General features: G+C 35.6%; 3 protein-coding genes across 4 annotated transcripts; 1 reads left to right on the top strand and 2 right to left on the bottom strand.

The window, feature by feature from the left end:
- Positions 1 to 1,745: 1,745 nt before the first annotated feature.
- On the top strand, positions 1,746 to 9,019 carry LOC112056729 (uncharacterized). The gene is made up of 5 exons (XM_024097210.2): positions 1,746 to 1,893; positions 3,251 to 3,378; positions 4,271 to 4,426; positions 7,474 to 7,549; positions 8,369 to 9,019. The coding sequence occupies exons 1-5, from the start codon at positions 1,746 to 1,748 to the stop codon at positions 8,488 to 8,490; spliced, it is 630 nt and encodes a 209-aa protein (XP_023952978.2). The 3' UTR covers positions 8,491 to 9,019.
- Positions 9,020 to 9,427: 408 nt separating this feature from the next.
- On the bottom strand, positions 9,428 to 13,700 carry LOC112057345 (uncharacterized). Its single transcript, XM_024097839.2, has 4 exons — positions 13,120 to 13,700; positions 12,313 to 12,477; positions 10,967 to 11,099; positions 9,428 to 9,913 (listed from the first exon to the last, which is right to left on the bottom strand). Exons 1-4 carry the CDS (start codon positions 13,436 to 13,438, stop codon positions 9,790 to 9,792), a joined length of 741 nt encoding a protein of 246 aa, XP_023953607.2. The 5' UTR covers positions 13,439 to 13,700; the 3' UTR covers positions 9,428 to 9,789.
- A 1,130-nt stretch (positions 13,701 to 14,830) lies between these two features.
- LOC112057048 (tryptophan--tRNA ligase, cytoplasmic) lies at positions 14,831 to 23,168 on the bottom strand. 2 transcript variants are annotated; one of them, XM_024097543.2, is made up of 9 exons: positions 23,009 to 23,168; positions 22,618 to 22,736; positions 21,522 to 21,590; positions 20,653 to 20,812; positions 19,844 to 20,026; positions 18,816 to 18,993; positions 17,550 to 17,756; positions 16,872 to 17,003; positions 14,831 to 15,738 (listed from the first exon to the last, which is right to left on the bottom strand). In XM_024097543.2, the coding sequence occupies exons 2-9, from the start codon at positions 22,727 to 22,729 to the stop codon at positions 15,577 to 15,579; spliced, it is 1,203 nt and encodes a 400-aa protein (XP_023953311.1). In that variant the 5' UTR covers positions 22,730 to 22,736; positions 23,009 to 23,168; the 3' UTR covers positions 14,831 to 15,576. The 2 variants fall into 2 exon arrangements, with proteins under 2 accessions (XP_023953311.1, XP_052744217.1); XM_052888257.1 differs by having other exon boundaries at positions 22,920 to 23,130.
- Between the last annotated feature and the right edge of the window lie 158 nt (positions 23,169 to 23,326).

Genomic DNA, 23,326 nt, shown 5'->3' on the forward strand with positions numbered 1-23,326 from the left:
CGGTAGGAGTCCGGCACTACCCAAACAGTTATCCATGAGGATTTTCCCCTCTACAGAAAGAAAAAATAAAAAAAGTCACGCGTCTCCTTGACATCCGCATTTTTCATAATTTGTATTTCAAAATATAACACTGACAATAATTACGTAAATTAATATTATAATTAATATAATAACCAATAATTTAAAAAATACTCTATCATGTTTTCTTTAGTTTTGTCAACAGTTTTCAAAATATTTTAAAAAATAAGGCACCATTTTTCTTGAATAATATTGAAAATTACTGATGCGACGCTTTGTGTAGTACTTTTACATCCAATACATTTAAGAATGTATTGGATGTGATTGAATCTGAATTTTGTAATTGAAACGGCTACGACACCGTCGTTTTCCGTACACTCTATCTGCCTATTATTCTTTAATCTGTGGTCCAGAGGTAACGAATCTAATGACGGCTCAAAAACTACCTCAGTGGACTAGTGTAAAATTAGATATTTTACGATCTCTTTCGCTTTGCGTAAAGCTTCAGTTTCTATTGATAGAAAGAGAGAGAGCAATTTAGGATTTTATGTTTTCTAATTTAGCTCAAATTTGGTCCTGTGACAGGCTTCGGCCATGGCTAGTTCATCACTTCAGCTAATGGACGTCCACTCGAATAGTCAAGAGGCTGTGTAAGCCACACCTTCTTCATTTTATGAATGCCGAAAGTTTGTTCATGCTCCTATCATATACTCATAATATGTACTGTATAATACTAAGGAGTCTGGACCGTGCTAGCTTTGGAAGCTTTCAAGGGTCTAAAATTCTCTGTATTATAGGCCTTATTTGCCTTTATTTAGGTGCCTAAGCTATAAAGTTTTATAAAATATAGTGAAGTCTGACAATAACCAGATGAAATATTGTTTACAAAATTCAAGGACACATTTCTTGAATTTTGAAAACAATGTTTCACCCGTATCCGTTTAAGGTAATTTTGAGTTTGATGTTTCTTTTTTTAGAATAGGTACTGTACAATGTATGTATAATAATATATCAAGGACCGATGTGCCCTTGTTCTATAAAACATTAAAATGTCCTTAATCAAATCCGCGTATTGTCAACGTAATAGAAACAATATTATGAGTTAAAATGGCATCGCTAGAACTAGCTCTTAAAACTGCGTATTGTATGAAATGCATTATACAGAACTTTGAATTGGTACACTGGTATCCTTTACAGATTATAATCCTAATCCACATAATCTAAGAGCCGTATTAGAAATGACCTTCACCTATATGTTTATTGGATGAAAAGTGGTACATCAAGTACGTTGCGTTTACGTATGCCTAAAAATTTCCTGGCCATACTATTATTAACCGTTATTAACTATCATTAATGATAGGTTGGTTAGGAGATTTCGAGGCAACCTATTTTTTATCTAGATTTTTATTAGAAGTATTCTATATTATGTGCCACCAGCTTGAGACTACAAAATATCACAGATTAGTACAAGCACAAAAAATAATACATTTAGCTCATAGATTTAAGAGTAAGGTCACAGAGTAATGCTTTTGGTACTCTGTACCATACCGACTCTTAAATCTATGCCTACTAATTAGTAATTAAAAAGGTTGGCTCATTACTCTTTTCTATGTATGAAAGAAAAATCCTCTGTCACATGTCATTAGTTATTAGTGTGATCAAAATTGTTAGTTTACCAAAAATCTTTTTGTAGATTTCATTTTATTTAGTTTTGTAAAATTAATAATATGTGTGAAGATTTGAAACCGGATCGCATAAGATGCGAGGCATGTCGCACCATCAACTTGGCGAAAGCCGGCTCCCAGCCGAAACCAGACATGCAAATGTATGAAAAATGCAGCCCTACTAAAAGATTAGTTTGCCCTCCTGTTGCCGGTAACATGATTATTTGAACTCATCATCATCATCATCATCATCATCATCAACCATCATCATCATTAACACCAAACAAAATATTATCTAGTGGCTCCCTGCCACCCTTTTGATATCCTCAGTCCATCTAGTGGTGGCTGGATTACTAGAACTACATAATTAGAGAGAGTATGTAGTTTATTAAGGTCTGTTAGAACCACGCAGTTACACTCACGTAGTTCCCGTTCCCGTTGGGAATATGGGGGATAAAATATAGCCTATGTTACTCCCTGATAATGTAGCTTTCTATAGGTGAAAGAATTATTTAAATCGGTTCAGTAGTTTAAGAACATAATAGGCTGTGAAACTACTTCAAAAATTATTGCAATGCAAATTAACAATCAAATCTTTCATCTTAATAATATCAGTTTAGAAGAAATACGTTACTAATTCTTTGATTATTGTCGAAAGAGTTTGTCTACTATAAAAATATGTTTCTTCAAAACGTACAAATAATATGACTACAAAATTATTATAATTATGTTATTCATAAATAAGAAATTATGTTATTGTAATAGTGAAAAGACTGTATTGTCGCAACGATTTCTCGAAGAAAGCCTTTGCTGTTCGTAAGTTTAACTAAATTTAATTTATTAGGTAACCCAGCAACTAAAAAGTCAATAAAGTACATACTCGTACGTATTGCTATAGAAAATTTACTAAAAAAATAAAATAAATTTAGATAGTCCTGACTCCTGATACCCTGTGTGCGCTGTCATTCATATCCCTACATTTACATGTAAAACGAAATGTCTTGTAACGCTCAACTCCTTGTATTCATGCTCGCCTAGTGAATATTACAAATTATGTAACAATTCGTGTTATCCCGGAATAAATGAGGTATGGATAAAGAAAGGAAAGAAAAATATGTCGTCTAACTTGCCCATGTTATCATTCAAATAGTGGCGTAGCTAGGTAACCAAGGGCCCTGGTGCAAATAAAAAAATGGGCCCCACTACCATTTTTACTGGTTAGGTTTTATCATTTAAATATTTTCATTAACTCTTTTTCGTTTCCAATCTAAGTTCAGTTTGATCGCGATTTTCTAGTTAGGATTAGAGGGTCCCTGAGTTTAAGGGGCCCGGGGCATTGCACCGCCTAGCCCCTGGGTAGCTTACGCCATTGCATTTATTGATTTTTATGCTTTGTTGGCCCATAAGCAATTGAGCAACCTGCTAGTGCTAGCGTCTTTACAAGTGCACTCACTATACATTATCACCCTATCAACATGATGGGTCTTATCTCCAAATCGTTCCTAACACGAGAAGTCTGCAATAGGCCTTTAAAAATAGGCAAAATGTAGACACTTGAAATTTTGTAGAATTCCCGGTACAACCTACTTGCATCAAAGTATGCAGTAAAGAAGAGTATAATATGAAAAAATCTCCTAAAAAAGTGACAAAGATACCGTTACCGTATGCACATGGGAAACTAATGTATGCAGTTAAAGTAAGTGTATCTCATAAACGTAATATGTATTAGTGGATTATATTTACTAAGCTATTTTAAGCACAAAAATCGTGTGGATTATAGAAGAAATATGGCATGTTTTCCAATCAGTTGCTTAGTTAGGCGGGTTGCAGACCAAGAATTCCTTTGAGATTAGATTAGTTTTTTGAAGATTTTTTATTTAAGACTAATGCAATAAAATTATAAGCGTATCACTAGTTAAAAAGTACGGAAGCTCTCTAGTGGAAATATGTGGAACAATATAACCTACTACTCGCTGATAACGTAGCTATCCATTGTTTTTTTAAAAATCAGTCAAGTACTTTCGGAGTCTATTCGTAACAAACAAACTAAAATCTACCTACTATATACCTATGTAAGTTAACAGAATTAATAAATTAATTATAACCCCAATAATTACTTATACTATCAAAGAAATTACTTTTAAGTTATAACAAATTATAAAATGCATTTTCTTATTAAATTAAATATTGTCGAACTTTCTTCAGCGATCATAAAAATCTAAAACGTATTAGACTGCTTATACTGCAATAAATTACCTTGATTTGCACTTAATGATTTTCTATGTTATTTTATTGCTGGCTGAAGTTATTTATGTTCCTATCTTCGGCATTACTAAGCACTTGGTCTACAACCCGCTTTAGTTTCATTCATATATTTATGGAACCTTCTATGAGTTCAATCATTTGAAATTGACCTTAAAAAACAACTTTACATCGAAATCTGAATACATGTAAAAAATAGTTACTTACCTACCTACTATAGAAATATCATTTGTGTGTGTAGTCGTAACTAAAACCTCCTAGTAATTTCGTAGCTATTAGTAGCTATTCAAGTAATCGTGAACTGTACCAAAGTGCTCTTTCGGCAGGCTGGTATCCTGGTAGGGAGTGTTTACTTTACGTACTCGCAAGGAGTGTGGGGTAATCAACAAGACGTCACAGAGTGCATACGTCGTTGGCAAGAATACATACGCAGTATCAACACGAGACGCCCACCTGTATTCGACCAGTGCGGTAAAGTCATTGTACGTGTGTAACTAACCAAATGAAACTGACATTTCTTTCTGGTGCACAAAATTCATTTTAGGTCTCCCACTTTCAGTTTTACTACATTGTTCTTTTAGCGCATCCATTGATAACCAGTCATATAGAACGGTACCTGCTATGCGATTATGCTTTCCTAGTATTTATAGTTACGTCACCAGTTGTTCTGTTTGGAGAATATCTTCAACCAAAAAGTCATCTTTATCTTTGTCTGACATAAAATAATATTGATTGTTGGTGCGTTCATAAATGCATTTACTTATAAAACTACATGAATAATGAATATATCTAACCCGTCTTACTTATTTTAAGCATTTAATTAGTTTGCAATTTACTTCATATAGTTATTGTAAATTAATGATTATTATGAAGTTTTCAAGGTTGTTAACACCTGCCTGAACCACCGAAAGGTCAACGCACTTTATTGCCAATTTATATGCTATCCATTATTCCAGATAGCTGAGCCTCGAGGTTTAACCCGCGTAGTTCCTATTCCCTTGAGAATATGATTTATCGGGATAAAATATATCCAGTGTTACTTAATCCCTGATAATGTAGCTTTCCTTTCTAAAAAAGGTTTTAAATCAGTCCAGTACTTTCAGAGCCTATTCAAAGCAAACAAAGAAAAAACAAATAATAAAATCATTCCTCTTTATACTAATACTAGCGAACGCCCGCGAATTCGTGCGCGTGGAAATCAATGTAAACTTTCAATCCCTATTTCATAACTTTAGGGGTTGAATTTAAAAAATTCTAGAATCAGATTATATTTCGTATTTTTTTATGATTTTTAAACAAATTTTTAAACCTATAGCTCTAAAAATGAAGGACTTTCCATACAAACTTTCAACCCCTATTTCACCCCCTTCTATTTTTTTTAGGGTCAAAAACTACATTATGTTTTGCTTCAAGGTCACATTTATCATTATACCAAAATTCATCTTGATCGATTTAACCGTTTAGTCGTGAAAAGGTAACAGACAGACAGACATATAGAAGTATAGATTACGTAGTAGATATAGCTATATACAAACAATTTCTAAAATTTGTATAGTCTTTGCTCCATCCGGTGTCCACAACGGCTGGACTAATTTTGACCGGAATTTCATAATCACATACTTATTTTATTATCAGTAACTTATGTTATTTTTAATTTCATTAAAAATAACTCGGTTTGGTATCAGTTTTACATTTTTACATTGTCGTTAACTTTTCTGTAGATGATTTTTTTCAACAACGTCGTCACAAACTCGACAACGTCGAAACAAAGTAACTCTTTGTAGTTTTTGTTATCCTAGTACATAGAATCGCATTGTGTTCAGTATTGCACAGGTTCGCCTCAGTAAGCAAGCAGATAAGACGAGCGCACCCAATCCACCCAACCACAACGTCAAACGGCCAGAGGCCGAATGAATCGATATCAGTTGTATACCACAATTCAGTCCTGAAGTCCTAGTATCTATCTGTTCTTGCGTCCAATAGCGAAACCTTATTTCGTCTGGCTATAAAATCAAAGAATGACCTCCTCCTAGCACATCACTCGACCGAATGGCATAGACAATAGAATAGGCACGGTATGCCGTATGGCATGGCACAGCTGTACATAACTTGAGAGAAGAGAGAGAAGAGAGTTACTACATTTTAATAATAAAACAACAATACGTGCATGCGCAATGTAAGAGTAGAAAGAGAAAAAGTTATATGAAAACATATAAAAATGTGTCCTCTACTGGTCTGTAATATCTTTTAAGTACGTGCACAGAAGGTTGCACCGTGTACGACAGAATTATGCTATCCTAGTACCCGGACGTAAGGGAGGTCAAGAAGTTCGCGGAATGAAGTTGAAGGGGGTTGAAATTATTACGATCAAGTAAATGGGTGTATATTGATGTAATCAAGACAAATAAGTTTTAGTTATAAATGTTTTACATTTACATCTACAAGTTTATGTATAAATCATTAGACAGGCTGCATATTATGTAGGAGTATATCTTGCACGTTGCTTGTTAATTATCTCCACCAGGTATGACCCCATAATTAGATATTGGTGGGTTCGTTTATTTAGGGTAACTAAAAAACGAACTTCCAGAAATAATCAACCATCACGTCAGATCATCTAATCATCATCATCTAATTAGATCTACACGTCTAATCGGGTCATCTATTATGTTTTTCTACTATCTCTAATAGGTCCCTATGGGCTCCCCTACGGAGTTACTAAATCACAAGTGGATTTTGTTAAATGTATCATATATTTTATAAAATGTTAATAAACTGTTTTCGAAATCACAAAATATCTTGAAAAGAATTACTAGTACTTACCTACTTTAATACATGTACTACTTACCTACTTTAATATATGTACGAATATAGTATAGATATTGTTACTATTATTAGGTATAATATCAACATTATTAGAGATAAATATACACTGAACGACCACATTATCATACAGCACAGCGGTTTAGCGCCTATCGCTTAACCCCTACTACGTCGACAGGAAACTGCTTCCTCGATGATAGTCCCCTGATACAATTGGGTCATACCATTGACAATATTCAAGTAAATTAAATTGATAAACTTGAATTAAATACTATTGTTCAAAGAGTTGATTCATTCACAATTTAATTACCTATCTAATATAGTAGTACACGACTTCCAATAATATAGGAACCTATCAGCCATTGTTGCTCGCTGATAATTTAGCGTTTCATTGGCGGCACATCATAATCGGTCCTGTAGTTTCGGCTAAATGGACAGTATTTAATTGCGTCCATAGCTATTCCATTTAGTCCATCATTTCATTTTAAATTTCAGCCAAATCGGTTTTGTACTTGCGGCGTTAAAGAGAAACAAACATCCATACTCGTGTTTATAATATTACTTATATCCATTTTCGTTTCGTTGGAGTCCATATCTACTCAATTTCTTTGTGTTTTTTTTATACTTTGCCTGTACAGATATCCCATAAAAATAATAATAATACATAGACGCTTTAATACAAGTTGATTTTTATTTAATTTTTCAGAGAAGAGACTCTAGCGAAAGTATCTTGGCACCCGCGTACGCAATTTACAAGTATGTTGTGACGACTTGCTTTTCAGGTAAGTGTCAAAACAATTGGCCTGTACACACAACTGTTGCAAAAAGAAACATACACTCGAATTGAGAACCTCCTCTTTTTTTGAAGTAGGTTAAAACAGCGTCCATTTAATCACGACATACCAAGGGCCACGAAGAAGGTCAGCTGAAGAGATTTAAAAGATATAGCCAAAAGCAAAGGAGACCATCCGTTCATTCAGTCGCAATTAGAATCGCACCGTAGACTTATATGTAGGTATAGTGCTACCATTAGTAAGTAGATAAAGGCTACAAGCAATGGCGTAGCTATCCAGGGGCTAGACAGTGCCCCAGGGCCCTCAAGATTGAACAGGACTGAACTTTCCAAAATTTCAATAAATATGACAGGTTGCTACCCGACTTTAATCATGGCAACTCTGTTGAGAGAAATTCGGAAGTTATATCTGCTAATTCCTATGGAAAGTATTTGTATATTTAATATTTTTACTCGATGACACCTAACCAGTTATGATAGAACCTATAGTGGGTCCCCATTTTTTTATTTGCACCAGGGTCCTTGGTTGCCTAGCTACGCCTTTACGCATTGGGCCAAGGTCTTTTTTACAAGGTTTTAAGACTTTTGGCCTAGCTCCTCTCATTCTGAGAGGAGACTCGTGCTCAGCAGTGAGCCGAATATGGGTTGATAAAGATTACTTGCTACCTCCCAAATCCACTATGATCCTATCTTCATATTAGCCTGTACTTAATTATGGTAAGTAGAATAAATGTATGTCCTTATAATTTTTAGCTTATAAAAAAATAGCGAAGATATGGCCATAAACCATATTATAATTTAATTGCAGGTGTTGTGAAAGTCCCGTTGCTGATAAAATGTGCGTATATAAATTATCTGAAAGCGTTGGAAAGAAGGCGTGACGAGCTAGACAAGGAAAGGAAAATAAGGAAAACTTCAAAAGTCACGTGAAAAGATTCTTTAATCGTCATCAGTGAAAAAATAAATATTAATTTTACGCAATCGATTATAAAAAATTGTAAAAATAATTTTGTTTTTCTTGATTGTACCTTCCTTTAGATATTCGTAACACATCACAAACATTAAGTAAGCGTCAATAAAAAATATTCAAAGAATTTATTTATGCCAAACAAATTCTGCACATATTTTTTTAATTTTCTATAGATTGAAACATCGGGATAGCTTTATAATTTTATTCGTTAATCAAAAATTGCTTACTCAATAGTATTCGGACCCGTATCTTTTATGAAATCTAATTCGGCAATTATGTACAAACTAACTATTTTACATTTTTAATTACTTATAGAGTTACCTAAAATTTTTACTGTTGGGTACCTAGTTAATGCAATTTTCTAGAATTTCAGCTGTTAGAAAACTGGATTGTGTTGTGGCTAGATTTACAATTCTTGAAATATTATAACCTTTGCCTGGCGTTACATGATGCTTATAGGTAGCGTGGTCAGGCGTCTGGATAAAGCCGGACATATAGCTTTTTGATTGCGTATCCGGCAAAAACAAACGGCGTCCGGCTTTTGCTAGACTTTATTACTAGAACTTAATTTTTACTATTGACTTCATTTGAATGTTAATTGATTATGAAACACGGCTAAAACTCACGTGATATTACGTCGGAGTATGCCCGACTAGTTTCGAACCCATACGGGGCCCTTAGTCATGAGCTGGTTCTTGCATCGCGGCACGATCCAAACTGCCGCATGCATGCATGATCCAAACGAGTTTAGATCGTGCCGCGATGCAAGAACCAGCTCATGACTAAGGGCCCCGTATGGGTTCGAAACTAGTCGGGCATACTCCGACGTAATATCACGTGAGTTTTAGCCGTGTTTCATAATCAATTAATATGAATAACACTCACGATAGTTTAAATTCATTTGAATGATTAATAATAAATTACTTAAACCGGTTCGACGTTATTTTATTACAATTCAACAATATTTATAATAATAGTCAAAAAAGCTTATTTTACGTAGATTTTTTTGTCGTACCATTAATACCTACACTACACAAAATCCTCAATAATGTGTCCTTGTGAAAATGTCCGGCCTTTTCACCCTAATGTCCGACTAAACTGACTAGTCTGTCCGGCTATTGGGCTTGGCAACCCTACCTGTAGGTAGTTACAGTTAAGCCGGATTTACATTTGTCTGACGTATGATACCGATTCAGTTCTGATGTGTGACGACACGACACGTCAGACAAATGTAAATCCGGCTTTAGTCATGGTCATAGTCAATATCGATGCCTTCGCCTCAACTCCGTGGTATCCGACTGAGGGTCGAAGAATATGGGACTGTCTTCAGCAGAGCCACCCGCGAGCAAGAATTCCAAGTGCCTTATGTAGCAAATGGCTATCCTGAAACCAAGATTTTTAACATTCCATAAAACATTTGAAATAGTCATCAACCACTTTAACTTCAACAACCCATGTTCGGATCAATGTTGAGCCCAAGTCTCTCAGAATGAGAGAGGTTAGGCCTTAGTCGACCAAGCTGGCCCAATGCGAATTGGCAGACTTCAGACACGTTGAGAATTAAAAAAAAGTCAGGTATGCAGGTTTCTGCGCGATGTTTTTCCTTCACCGTGAGACACGTGATATTTAATTTCTTTAAATGCACATAACTGAAAAGAATGGAGGTGCATGCTCCGGACCGGATTCTAACCTACCCTCTCCAAATCGAAGGCAGAGGTCATTTTCAGTGGGCTATCATGTCTCTCATAGATAATTGTACAAAATGGTACATTGAAAATTTCAGAACCTACAGAGATTGAACCTGTGTACCTATTAGGTTATCGCCGCCCTTTTAGCGCATTCTATGAATCTATATCAGCCTATTTTAACGGCCCATTTCAAGGCCAGGCTTCCCTTCTTATAGGAGGGGATATAGAGCTCATAACCGCCACACTGCGCCAATGCGGGTTGGCAGGGTTAGGGTGATTATGTTGATTCGATAACGGCCACTTATAGAACTGATGTTCATGATAACGCCCGGGACCGACGGCTTGATATGCTTTCCAGGGCACGGAGAAGTAACACCACCAACTTTCCAACTTTAGCGGAGATTTTTATCGAAAAATTAAAAGAAAGAAAACTCTGTATTATAGCCTGACCGTCTTCGAACCATGAAGTGGCAATGGGCAGGTCACATAGTTCGAAGAGCCGATAGACGTTGCGATTAGCGCAGTGTTGGTCAACCCCCTACTAGGTGGACTGAGGACATCAAGCGGGGAGCCGTTGGATGCTAGCGGCTCGAGACCGTTGTTTTTGGAAGTCCATGCAAAATACCTATGCCTATGTCCAGCAGTAGACGTACATCAACTGATAGGGTAGGTAAGGTAGGTCTTCGAACAACTGGACGAAGAAGTTACGTTAAGTTATGGAGTAATTACTTTTAAATTAATATTTTACCGTAAGCACTCAATTTTTGAATACTTCTTCTTGGATGGCTTAGTGATAGGCAGTTTGGACCGCAGCAGATCAAACGCGCGGTTCATATCTTTCATTCGCGTCCTTTCTCTGTCACACGCTGTCTTTTTGTATTCTGCAACATTGTCAAACTTAAGCTCAAGGCTTCTTTTAAATCTTTACAACTTAGCCCTTGACTACAGTCTCACTTGATGGCAAGTGATGATGCAGTCTAAGATGGAAGCGGGCTTACTTGTTTGGAGGTGAATGAGAATCCACAACCCTTTTCGGTTTCTATACACGACATCGTACGGTACGTCTTTGCCGGTAGAGAGGTATCGGCCCAGACAGGGATCGAACCCAGGATCTCCGTTTTGTAAATCCACCGCGCATACCACTGCACCACGGAGGCCGTCGAAAAAAGCAGTCCCCACGGGGCACGAAATTTGATATCACATCGCCCCAGCGCAGGATAGCGAGCAATCGTCCGTGCGGAGCACCTGAACTGACACTCAAGATAATCCACAGGCCACAAGGCCTCAGTTCCGAAAGAGGCTGGAAGAAAATGACCGGGAGAACAAGATCCCTCGCACCCGGGCAAGGAGGCTAAGCCTCGAGGCCCGTACCCGGACTTACCATCTGGGAGGCAATGACCAGCCTGCTGCTATTTATTCCAACGATGTTTCATGTTTTGGTAAGGACCAATAAGGCAAAACAATATTTGCAAGAACGGACAGTTCAGAAGGTACCTACACTAAGCACACAGCAAGTCATACTGTGACCAAAATGAAGCAAGGTGCTGGGCGGCATATTAATATGTAGGCTCAGAATGAAAACGAAATAATAAACTGAGTATGTAGATAAATATTATATTCCGGGGCCAAAAAAACAAAACTAAGACAGTATTTTAGCTATTTTTTTTACTTGTACCTATTGGCGAGCGCTTGGCTGCAATCATGGTAAGGTACTATGTAACACTTAGTTGAAGATATGATGTGCATCATCATATGCTGCAGCATAATTATGATGGAACGCGCTTGCCTAGATGGTGCTTATTCTCTAATGACTTAAAGATACCCGACTTAAAGATACCCATGGTCTAGGTAGTAGGGATTAGGGAAAAGAGAAGCTGAGCATCATCATCCACAAATATGCAATGGGAATATAGCCAAAATTTAGCCAAAACGCTTTAAGTATAGGAAATATAGCCAAAACGCTTAGTACGAGTACAAGATAACAAGGTTAGGTACCTACGCAGATTACTGCAGTTTTATGATAAAATGTGTATAGAATAATCACCTTTCCCCTCTCAGGTTGTATTGGTCTTATTGTCTGGCGAAATAATTTACCTTTCTCCATTTGCAAAGCTCTCTCCTTCCAGTTCAACGTCACATCCTGCTGGTCGTCGGAACACTTGCTAGCGTCCTGCGACTCCTGCGAGAACTCTACCGGTGACTTGCTGGCGTCCAACAGGGCGACGTCTCGGTACTCCTCGCTCTCATAGTATCTGGACCCTTAAAACCCATACGAATAACCTAAACCATTGTTTCTCAAAGTGGGGATTGTCATTTTACTATAGGGGACAAAGAATATCCCAAATTGTCACGCTTAACGGTGAATTTTTACGTTTAGTTTAGTTATACTACTAAATACCAACCTAGTTATGAACGAGTGGGTTTTCAAACCTAGTCATGATGAAAACAAATTAGAGGAATTGATTTTAGGTTAAGTCAGAATGGAACCTAAAAATTTTCTAAAATTATTTCGAAATTTCACTTGATTTACTACAATAAAAAAGCTTACCCCTACCCACCACATTCATTTTAAAATGTTCTTTTTAAAATTAAACTCCATAATTCGAAGAAAAATGTCCAAACTCCAGAACCAAAATGTCCAGATAAAACGTAGTAAAGTAGGTACTCTTTAGGTCTAATGGTTCGGATCACGAAGTCCTACGTAATACGTTCGAAATAAAGTATTGAGCTTTTCATAGCAAGAAATTCTCAGTAGGTATACCTACGTATAATTCTCAGTCCGGAGTCGAAAAGCGAATGGTGTTACACTATACGTTATATTGATGGGCGTGGTACGTGGTAGGTATGGGTTAAGATGCTTAAAATCTTCCTTACTGAACATGCAATAAATAAAATTCTTACCACTTTGTGGAGATTCCAATTCGTGTGGCCTAAAGAAACTTATCCGCCTTGGTTCCGCATAGTCCTCCAACACATATGACCTGTGATGCGATGTCGTCTTGTCATATTTCTTGTGAGAAAACGTGTGTTCCTCTTTGGGCTTGTCATCTGGCCGTCCTATTTCTAACAGCACGCGTTCCTCTGTTTCCCTTTTATCATCTAGATCAGTCTCTTTTATCACTGTATAGTTAGTTATTAGAGGAATAGGAGAATCTTCTTCGTAAGGTTGACTATACATTCTATGCAACTGATGTCTACCTTCTTGAATCAACGGAATCATACGTCGGTATGATTCTAATAAGATATTTATCAAGTATGGAAGGAATATCTAACAATTAGAGAATTAGATATTTTATGTAAGTGAGCTAAACTGCTATTTATTTATATTTCACGTGAAACAACACTTATTTCGTCCACCATCTACCTGTTGTGTGGTGTAACTGTGTCATCCACTGTGGTGTTCCATTGTCATGCATATCCTATCAAACTTGGTATTGTGTACACAAGTGTTGGACTTCTTAACGTTTGGAGACGTGTTTGTCTCCTTTTGTATTGTTGTGTCCGTTGTTTGGAGTTTAATATCGTTTTTTTAATGATTATAAATGTATAACTATGTAGACGGCCGCGTGGCGCAGTGTAGTGACCCTCCTTTCTTCGTTCTCCATCGTGGGTTCGATTTCATGAGCATGGATGTTTTCCATTGTCTGAGTATATTTATACATTACTAACGGACGCCAGCGACTTTGTCCGCGTGGAAATCGATGTAAACTTTCAACCCCTATTTCACCACTTTTTAAAAAATTCTTGAATCACATTATATTTCGTATTTCTTTTATGATTTATGATCAAATTTTTAAAACTGTAACTCCTAAAATGAAGGACTTTCTATACAAAATTTAAACCCGTATTTCACCCCCTTCTATTTTTATTTCAGGGTCAAAAAGTAGCCTATGTTTTGCCCCGAGGTTTCATTTACTATTATACCAAAATTCATCTTGATTAGTTCAGCCGTTTAGCTGTGAAAAGGTAACAGACAGACAGACAGAGTTACTTTCGCCTTTATAATATTAGTAGGGATATAGGTACTAATATTATAAATGCGAAAGTAACTCTGTCTATAAATGATAAAATCAGCTATGTCAGTACACATAACATAGACTGCGCTTTTTTTTTACTTTGGGAATAGTGATAAGGTGATGATTATATGGTTTATGTATACATTTATTTATATACATACTGAGACAGATGACGCTCGCTAGGTAAGAAACGTCCTAAACCCACGAATAAATGGTGACCGACTAGAAAAGCCCTGATTGGGTGATCTTCCAATGCAAATGCATGTCATTATAATTAATCATTATAACACTCGAATATAAAAAAAAAACAATATATAAATTCAGCACGACTTATAGGTAGAACTTTGGCCTTCCAGTCAGGGTGGTCGAAATTGATTCCCGATACACACTTCAGATTTTAAGAAAAATTCATGTGAGGATATCTAATGACTTTAAAAATTTCTATCATGTTCTCAAATGCGTGAAGTCCACCAATCCAAAATTGGCTAGCATGGTGGAGCAAGACCCGGGACCTGTGCCCTAAAGGGAGGGTTTGGTGGTGATCTTAATCAGGGGATGGGTTGATAATAATTAACTAAAAATAAATAGCAAAAACCTCAAGTATTACATGTAATTTATTTTGTTGCAAAAAATAAAATATACACGCGAGGTAAAGCCGTAATAAATAGATTCTGGAAACTTAAAAATACAAGCTTTATATATATACAAAGATAACGGAATAGTATCGAAATTGGATTTGTGGACAGATTTCTTATGTACTATATACATAATTATATAGACACGTAAAGACATTGAACAGAAAATACTGTTTTGATAAATGCTTCTTATTAGATAACAATTGTTGCTAAATAAGAATAATTATTTTTAAATACGCTCTATTAGTGTACAAACAGCCTCCCTGAATTTATTTACGAAAAAATAATACAAAAAAAATAAAAATCTGTATTTTGCAATGTACAGAACTTCTATATTGTCATGGAATAATCAATTTGTATTATGCAAAAATTTTCAATAATTTAGAATTTATACAATTTATAAATTAAAAAGTTCAGTTCAATATAACTTTTTTATGTATAATGTAACTTTTTTTTCAAAATAATATTATACAGCCAAAAAGAAAAAAATATATAAAATTATAGAAATTCAAACTACATTAATGTTTCATTTGCAGAATAAACTGGAAATTATCTATAAGTTTAACTTCTATACCTTTCAGGTACGCTATTTAGCCAACGCTTTACACAACTTTAGCAAGTCTCTTGCACATTATAAAATATCAATAACTTACACATGACGAATAAAAAAATTCTTTCATAAAGCATCATTAGTTTAATACAAAGAACTAAAAATTCAATTTCCTTATAGCGAAGAACTGTTGCATGACGTCATCGGTCACTTTGGTCCTTCGAGCCTGATAGTCCTGGATGATGGGCGTTATTGTGTCTATCGCGATTTTCTTCAGTTCTCCAGTGAGCATCTCCCCAGATTCGTATAATTTCTTTATCTGAGAATAAAATTTTGAAAATAAATAAGTTTTTAACATGTCTAGAAAATTTCCAAAACCAGTCTAGAGTTGATAAATGCGTGTTGTCACACAATCGTGCCTCAGGCTAACAGTAATCATTACAGATTGAAACAATACACCCTAAGAGACAATTTTAATAGATTTTAATGAGAATTTTAATGTCATCGGATACCTTTGATAGTAAATTCATTCTAGACTCCGCGCCACGAAAGAAGTCCCGCGACTAAAACCTGAACTAAAATCGACAGCGCCTTACACAAATGACAATAAGACCGCCATTACCAAATAACAATGAGTGCTATTGAGGCATTAGCGCCGCGTTTACGGACTTATTTCGTAGCGTGGAGTATATGTATTATTTTTGTCAAACTAACAGTTTTCCTAGAGAAATATCACATTAATGTCAAATCCCTACAAAAACTGTCAGCTTGACATAGATAATGCAATGAATTGGATATCAATGGGATTCGATCATGTTGCGCAAATGCAGCTTTAAATAATAATTTAGCTGCTTTAGCCAACATAGATTTTTCTGAAAATTGGCCTCATGAGATCTTTTTAAATGTTCTAATGACCAATTTTCAGTTTTGTATCGTTTGAATTTTTTGGGCCCGAGTTTGCACGGAGACTGTTTTAACTGATTTCTCCTTTGTCAACCCATGCTTCTACATAGGGAAGTACTATAGCCAATTATGGAGTTAGGACCTTGGCTTTGGAAAGTAGCAGATACAAGGGTCCAGATCTTCAATTGTCCAAGTATACTAGATAATTTATTGATATTATTTACTATGGGATATCATGAGGAATCAAGTATCCAGTCGCCAGACCCTTATTTTAGTGGTAGTTCTTCGCTAGAGATCCTCAAAGTTCTCTTAATAAATGTTTATCATAAATTATATTATTTAGTGTGGGCATGGAGAACACGTCGGACAGGTAAGGTGAGTATTTATGCATTCTAAAACCCTTAAACCTACTCCCAAGGTCACAAGTCCTGGGACCTGCTCGAGGTGTTTCCTCTGCTACAAAATAATAGTACAATCACTGTCGCTGCTATCCGTCACGTCACATTTGCTTGCTTAAAGAGACGAACTAAAATGTCAAACTAAACTCACTTCTGCTAATCTGTCGTCATCTTCCAAGAAGAACGTTAAATACTTGAATGAAATGTCCACGTCGGTGTTGCCGCCTTTTTCTCTGTGCTCCTCTACTGTGGCCTGACCGCCCGAGAATGCGTATTTGTTTATCTATGACAAATTAACATGTTTTTATAATTAGTCCTCAATCACACTAATATTATAAAGGCGAAAGTTTGTGTATATGTATATACGATTAACAAGTGGCCTATACAACATCCCTGAAAAATCCAAGGGTCCCGTGAGATTTGTGAAGCGGATTCCGCTAGTTTGAAATAAACGTGAATTGTGATTTTAAACGCTCCAGAATTTTCTGCCGTTTTTGAGGGGGACGAGGACGGACAGGTACTCACACATCGAAAATATTAAAGACCAAAAAATATCCTGTGTCCTTAAACTACCTACACACAACTATAAATTTTAAATAGTAACACACACACGTGCAATGAAACATCGATTCTATAGATGCAGTTTGTGTGAACACGTTTGATCATGATCATACATTTTTGACAGAGAGGTAACCTCTAACGCGGCAGGTCCTATAAAGGTATTTATGATTGGTGTGAGGTACAGTTTAAGTTTTGATCTTAATAATGTCATGGTAATGGCACACTGTTAAGAAAATGTTTTTCATTCTTTCAAAAACTTGTTGTTTACCTTATTTTTGATCTGTTTTGGTGTGTCGTTGAGGAATATGGAGGCATTGGGGTCGCTGGCGGACATCTTATGCTGAGCGCCTTGCAGCGCGGGCAGGAATGTGGAGTGCAGTAGCGCAGGCTTGGGCATCTTGAGCCGGGCCGCCACGTCGCGCGTCATACGGAAGTACGGGTCCTGGTCGATCGCACAGGGGACTAGGCAGGGCACCTGGATATCAAAATGGGCAAATACTCGTATGAAGCCTTAATAGCTTATTGGTGAACAGGGTTTTTGACGTTAATTTGACAACAGTCGCGTGAATAAAGGCATAAAAAATCGATTGAAATTGTATTTTTTTTTAAATACTTTTGAGACTACTATGAAACACACATAGTGGAGTAAAATTATTTTGGTATTTTAAATAAATTGTAAAATATGCTTATGTCTTTGGACAGTCTGGGCGAAATGTTAATATAACGCGTAACAGAAATAAACATACTTTATTTTGAAGCTTAAGCGTCTTTAAAGACGTAAACAATTTTGACGGCCGCGTGGCGCAGTGGGTAGTGACCCTGCTTTCTGCATCCACGGCCGTGGGTTCGATTCCCACAACTGGAAAATATTTGTGTGATGAGCATGAGTGTTTTCCAGTGTCTGTGTGTATTTATTCATTATATAAGTATTTATATGTAGTATATAATTATATATTAATATTATAATATCAACTATCTTAGCACCCATAACACAAGCTACTCTGTATGCTTACTTTGGGGCTAGATAGTGATGTGTATTGTTTAAGTATATTTATTTAATTATTTAATTAATTAATTTAATAATTGATTACTATCAAGTTAATTTTCCGTGAGTTCTGAGTATCTTGTTCCGATGCTCAGATATTTTCTTTACCTGATAACCCAGTTAGCTACCAGAATCAAGAATTTTCGTAAATAAAAAAGTTGAGCGCCTCATCGAGATGAAGCTACTCACGGAAAATTAACTTGATAGTGATCAATTTTAAAAATGCTCCTCTGATCTTGTAGGCTAATCTATACTAATATTATAAAGCTGAAGAGTTTGTTTGTTTGTTTGTTTGATTGAACGCGCTAATCTCAGGGACTACTGGTCCGATTTGAAAAATTCTTTCTGTGTTAGATAGCCTATTTATCGAGGAAGGCTATAGGGTGTATATTATCCCTGTATTCCTACGGGAACGGAAACCACGCGGGTAAAACACACGCGGGTAATAAGTATATTTATTTATTTATTTATTATAATAAAAATACTCACAACTTTGTTATCAAATATAAAAGGAAATGTGGTGGAAAAAGCGGGCGCTGCCTCTATGGAAGGGAAGGTGATTTTCCCTATGACGTCAGAATCGCCGAAACCGAAGATCCCTTTCACTTGGTTGAATGTCACACACTTTTGTATCCTAACCATATTTTGGTAGAAAGCTGGACATTGTCTGTAATTAAAAGAAACAAAGATTATCAGACTTATCTTTTCTATCATTGCATACAATATGGTAATCTGTATATTCTGGTGTAGAATAACAGTATTCTATACATTGCCTAGGTATTGTATAGAATACCTGAGTTGTACCTACATATTCCTGATAACATATATATTTCATACTAGCAGACGCTGCGTGGTTCCCGTTCCCGTAGGTATACGGGGATAATATATAGCCTATAGCCTAACTCGATAAATGGGCTATCTAACAGAAATAATTTTTCAAATCGGACCAGTAGTTCCTGAGATTAGCATGTTCAAGCAAACAAACAAAAAACTCTTCAGCTTTATAATATTAGTATAGATTATTCAAATGTCGAACATACAATCAATAACCTATTATAGCTTGTATTTTAAATGTTAAGCCTTAAGATTTCTATCAAATGTATATCAGAGTGCATCACCTAAGAATTCATTACCAAATTTCAAGCATCAATAGCTCCATTATTGTTGAATTGCAGAGCAGAAGGAGAATATTGGTCAACAATTGGTTCTTTAAAAAATAGACATTATTTTTTCTTGTTAGTATTTTTTGTGTGTGTTTTTTGTACAAATAAAACATACAAAATATAAAAACTGCTCAAGTCATTTTTAAGCTTTTGAAAGACTATCACATAGCTATTCTTTATTATATATTAATATACTTTTATACGGAACAGTTATGACATAAACACCTGTGAGTAAGATCAAATAATATTTTTCATTAGAAAATCTATAGCCCTAAATTTTTGCATGAATAATTTTGCTATTCCAGTGTCGGAATAGAATAAAACCTATATAGGGTGGGTACAGCATTTACTCACCCAATAAAATCCAAATCATTAAACACAAAAGTGTTAGCAGGATCAAAGCCTACAGCTATAATGTCTTTTGCATTGCTAAACGCCATCTGCCGAGCATCCTCGATTTTTATATCCTTCCACATGGCCTTTTCGTCATCCGTAAGTTGGATGATCAAAGGTACATCAAACACTTCTTGTAACCACCTGGAAAAAAGTAGTGGTAAATAATTTATTGCTATAAATGAATTTATTCTAATTAACATGCAGCTGATTCTGAAATCCTTGACCGCGATCTCTATATCACTATCTATCACAATTATAGACTGCATTCTCTTAATATATCAAAATTGCAGAACCTCGCGGTATCACCCACATAATTCCCATTCCCGTGGGAACATGAGGATAATTGGTGAAAGAATTTTTCACATCTGCCCAGTAGTTTGGAGTTTGTTCTTTACATACAAAAACAAAAATCGTTCTCATTATATTAGTATAGATTGAGTGACAATGCAGTCTAATGATGGTAACTTACGGAACATTTTGCATCTATTTTTTTTACCCACCCAAACCAAGTAATGGTTGAGGCTTGCAGCTACAGAGGCTTGTAGATCTAGACGCCCAAAAACGATGTCACCGATATCTGACGTTACCCAGACGTGGGCTTTTGAACTCACGATCTTGGGGGCGCCCGAACTGATACACTCACGCTTCTGCCTTCGGACCCCATCAGTCAATGCTACTGCGCTCATTCAAACCCCCCAGTGACGCCGCTGCGATGATGAGACGCCCAGAAATAAATATCAACTTTTTATTCAAAAAATTGAACTTACTTAGTAAACATAAAAGGAATCATATGCCCAATGTGCATACTCTCTGACGAGGGTCCTCGGCCAGTGTAGAGGTAAAACTTCTTGCCCGCCTCTACTAGATTCAGAATACTGTGGATGTCTCTGTGAGAGAAAAATATACCCCGCCTTATAAAGTGATGTGCTGAAATTAATTAAATTCTTCTATGAAATATTATATTAGACATACATAAAAGATAATAAGATTATACAACAATTAAATTTATACCTGACTAGTGAACAGTCATATATTTCTTAACAATTTAAAATTTTAACAATACAAGAGCATTTTGTGACTGATCATGTCCAGGGCCTGTAGCCATGTGGCACGTCAATTATCTTTCTAGAAACGCTAATGTTTCGAAAATCAAAAAAAATTTATGGGTACATTCTTTTAGCAATTACTTTTAAAAAATAACTAGAATAATGAGCGTCAACTCGCCAACAAACTGCCTGTACAGTTTGGCGAGAGAATCGATATGTAAAATAATTGTTATATCTTATCAATAAAATAAAAAAAAATAAAAAAATTCACTATTGACAGGTCACGTGATCAAGTTGTCAATCAGATCTTTCATTCTCATACATTTTGTTGATTTTCGAAGCATTAGCGCATGTAGATAGGGAATGGACATGCCACATGGCTATACGCTCAGGTACCATACTTATTTCTTTCAAGAAGAAGAAGAGTCAATTTGCTCTAATCTGAAGGATATGATTACCAGTGAAAATAGAGGCGCATGAGACAACACCAATGCTTGAGGTTTGCATACAAAACAGTGAATTCTTTGCATGCTTTACATTTATAGACAACAGTCAGTGTTTAGTCAATTATTTCTATAAAAAATATTTACCTTTCTTTCCTGTTACTTTCTCAAACCGAGCTATGATCTCTTCATCAATTTTTTGACTGCCAAACCTTTCTGAAATTTGTAAATTATAATATTGAAATACAGATTAAATAAGAAATATTCAAGCTTGAACTTTTTTGTCTATATAATTTAACCTATAATATTTGAAAGAGGAAATATTTCATTGTTTGATTACTTGCATTGACTACTATTGGACTAAATAGAAAAATTTTTTCACCAATGGATAGGAATTTATTATCAGGGAATGACATAGGTTTTTTATCTCTATATTCTCACAGGATGGAAAACTATGCTATATTTTTCACAGAGTTATGAATAATATTAGAGTGTTTAATTATTTTCAATAACACCATATTATTTAGGCCAGGTAAAATTAAATGTAGTTTTATTTTGCAAGCAACTGTTGAAAATATGTTATGACCCATGGTTGTTAGCAGTAAAGACATTTTTGTCAAAGCTTTTCAAAAAGGCTGTCTATTTCTATGTCAGATAATATAATTACTGTATTACATTGCTGGACATAGGAGGATCAAGATTGTGGTGTTTAGATGTAAATACAAGAGCCTTGTGTCATGTTCCTGTATTCTTTAAAATCACAGCACTGTGACATTGTTATTTTCCATGACAACTTCTTTGTTCAAGACATTTTAATTTTGGCATGCAAGTTCAATGAGTAATACATTCGTGTAAACATAAGCATCCACATATTTGCATCGTACATATTGGATGCATCACATGAAATGGATATTTATTTTTACAGTAGATGAAATCTGTATGATGCATGACTTTCTAAACAAAGAATGGGACCACTACGGCGTCACAGGGGGATTTGGGCGAGCGCGGAGGCATCGCCTGATGAGATCCGAAGGCTGAAATAAAGATAGAGGATGGAATAACTCTCTAAGGGCGTCTCCTATGAGACTCTGACCTCGGCTTAGTCCTTTTAATGAGATCCGTCTGAGACTTATAATGCAGATCTGTGGGTGCCTACCATTATAGACTAAAAATTCATAGATGAAAGTAAAATAGCAGAATCACACCCCAGCAGAGGGTACTTACTGTTGTAGTTGATACTTACTGATTAATTTGTCATAATCTATTCCAGTTTGTGACTTTCCAGCTACATTCCATGGATCCACTACATCATCTTCCTCATTAATGGACAACTCATTTATCTGTTCTTCTGTCATGGTTTAACTAAAATTACAAAAATTTTACTTTATTATTGACTCTTGAATGATAAATGGTTATCCTAAAATCTTAGTTAAATTTTAGGAGATATTTGGTGAGGCCTGTAGCTAATTCACTATTTTTGACATACGCTAGTTAACTGTGAAAGTTTAAAGAATATAAATTCACAAATAAATAAAATAAAATCACCTCAATGTAAAAGAAGCAAATAAGTAATTAATATAAAACGAGAATAGAATAGGATAGGTGCATTCCTGTTCATAAATTTAGAAAATTACCTTTTAAGATTACAAATAGATTAATAATTTCTTTTATTTTAAAACTTTCCTAAATTCACATGAAAAAGGAAAACTAAAACTCGGTAATCCATCCAGATGTTAGGTTATGTGGAACTTTTTATTCTGTGATCTGTTTCTGTGACTGTACTTTGTTTTGTGTCAGGCCAGGTGTCACTTTGACAGTAAAAACCTAAAAGTGCCAAATGGCGACATTATGTCAACAAGAGAATATTTATTTGTCACTGTCAGAATCCGTTTGATTACTTCAATTCCTCAGACCAAAATAATATGGACTTCAACATCACACCTAAATTCACC

Source organism: Bicyclus anynana, chromosome 21 (assembly GCF_947172395.1).
Source record: "Bicyclus anynana chromosome 21, ilBicAnyn1.1, whole genome shotgun sequence".
Lineage (NCBI taxonomy): Eukaryota > Metazoa > Arthropoda > Insecta > Lepidoptera > Nymphalidae > Bicyclus > Bicyclus anynana.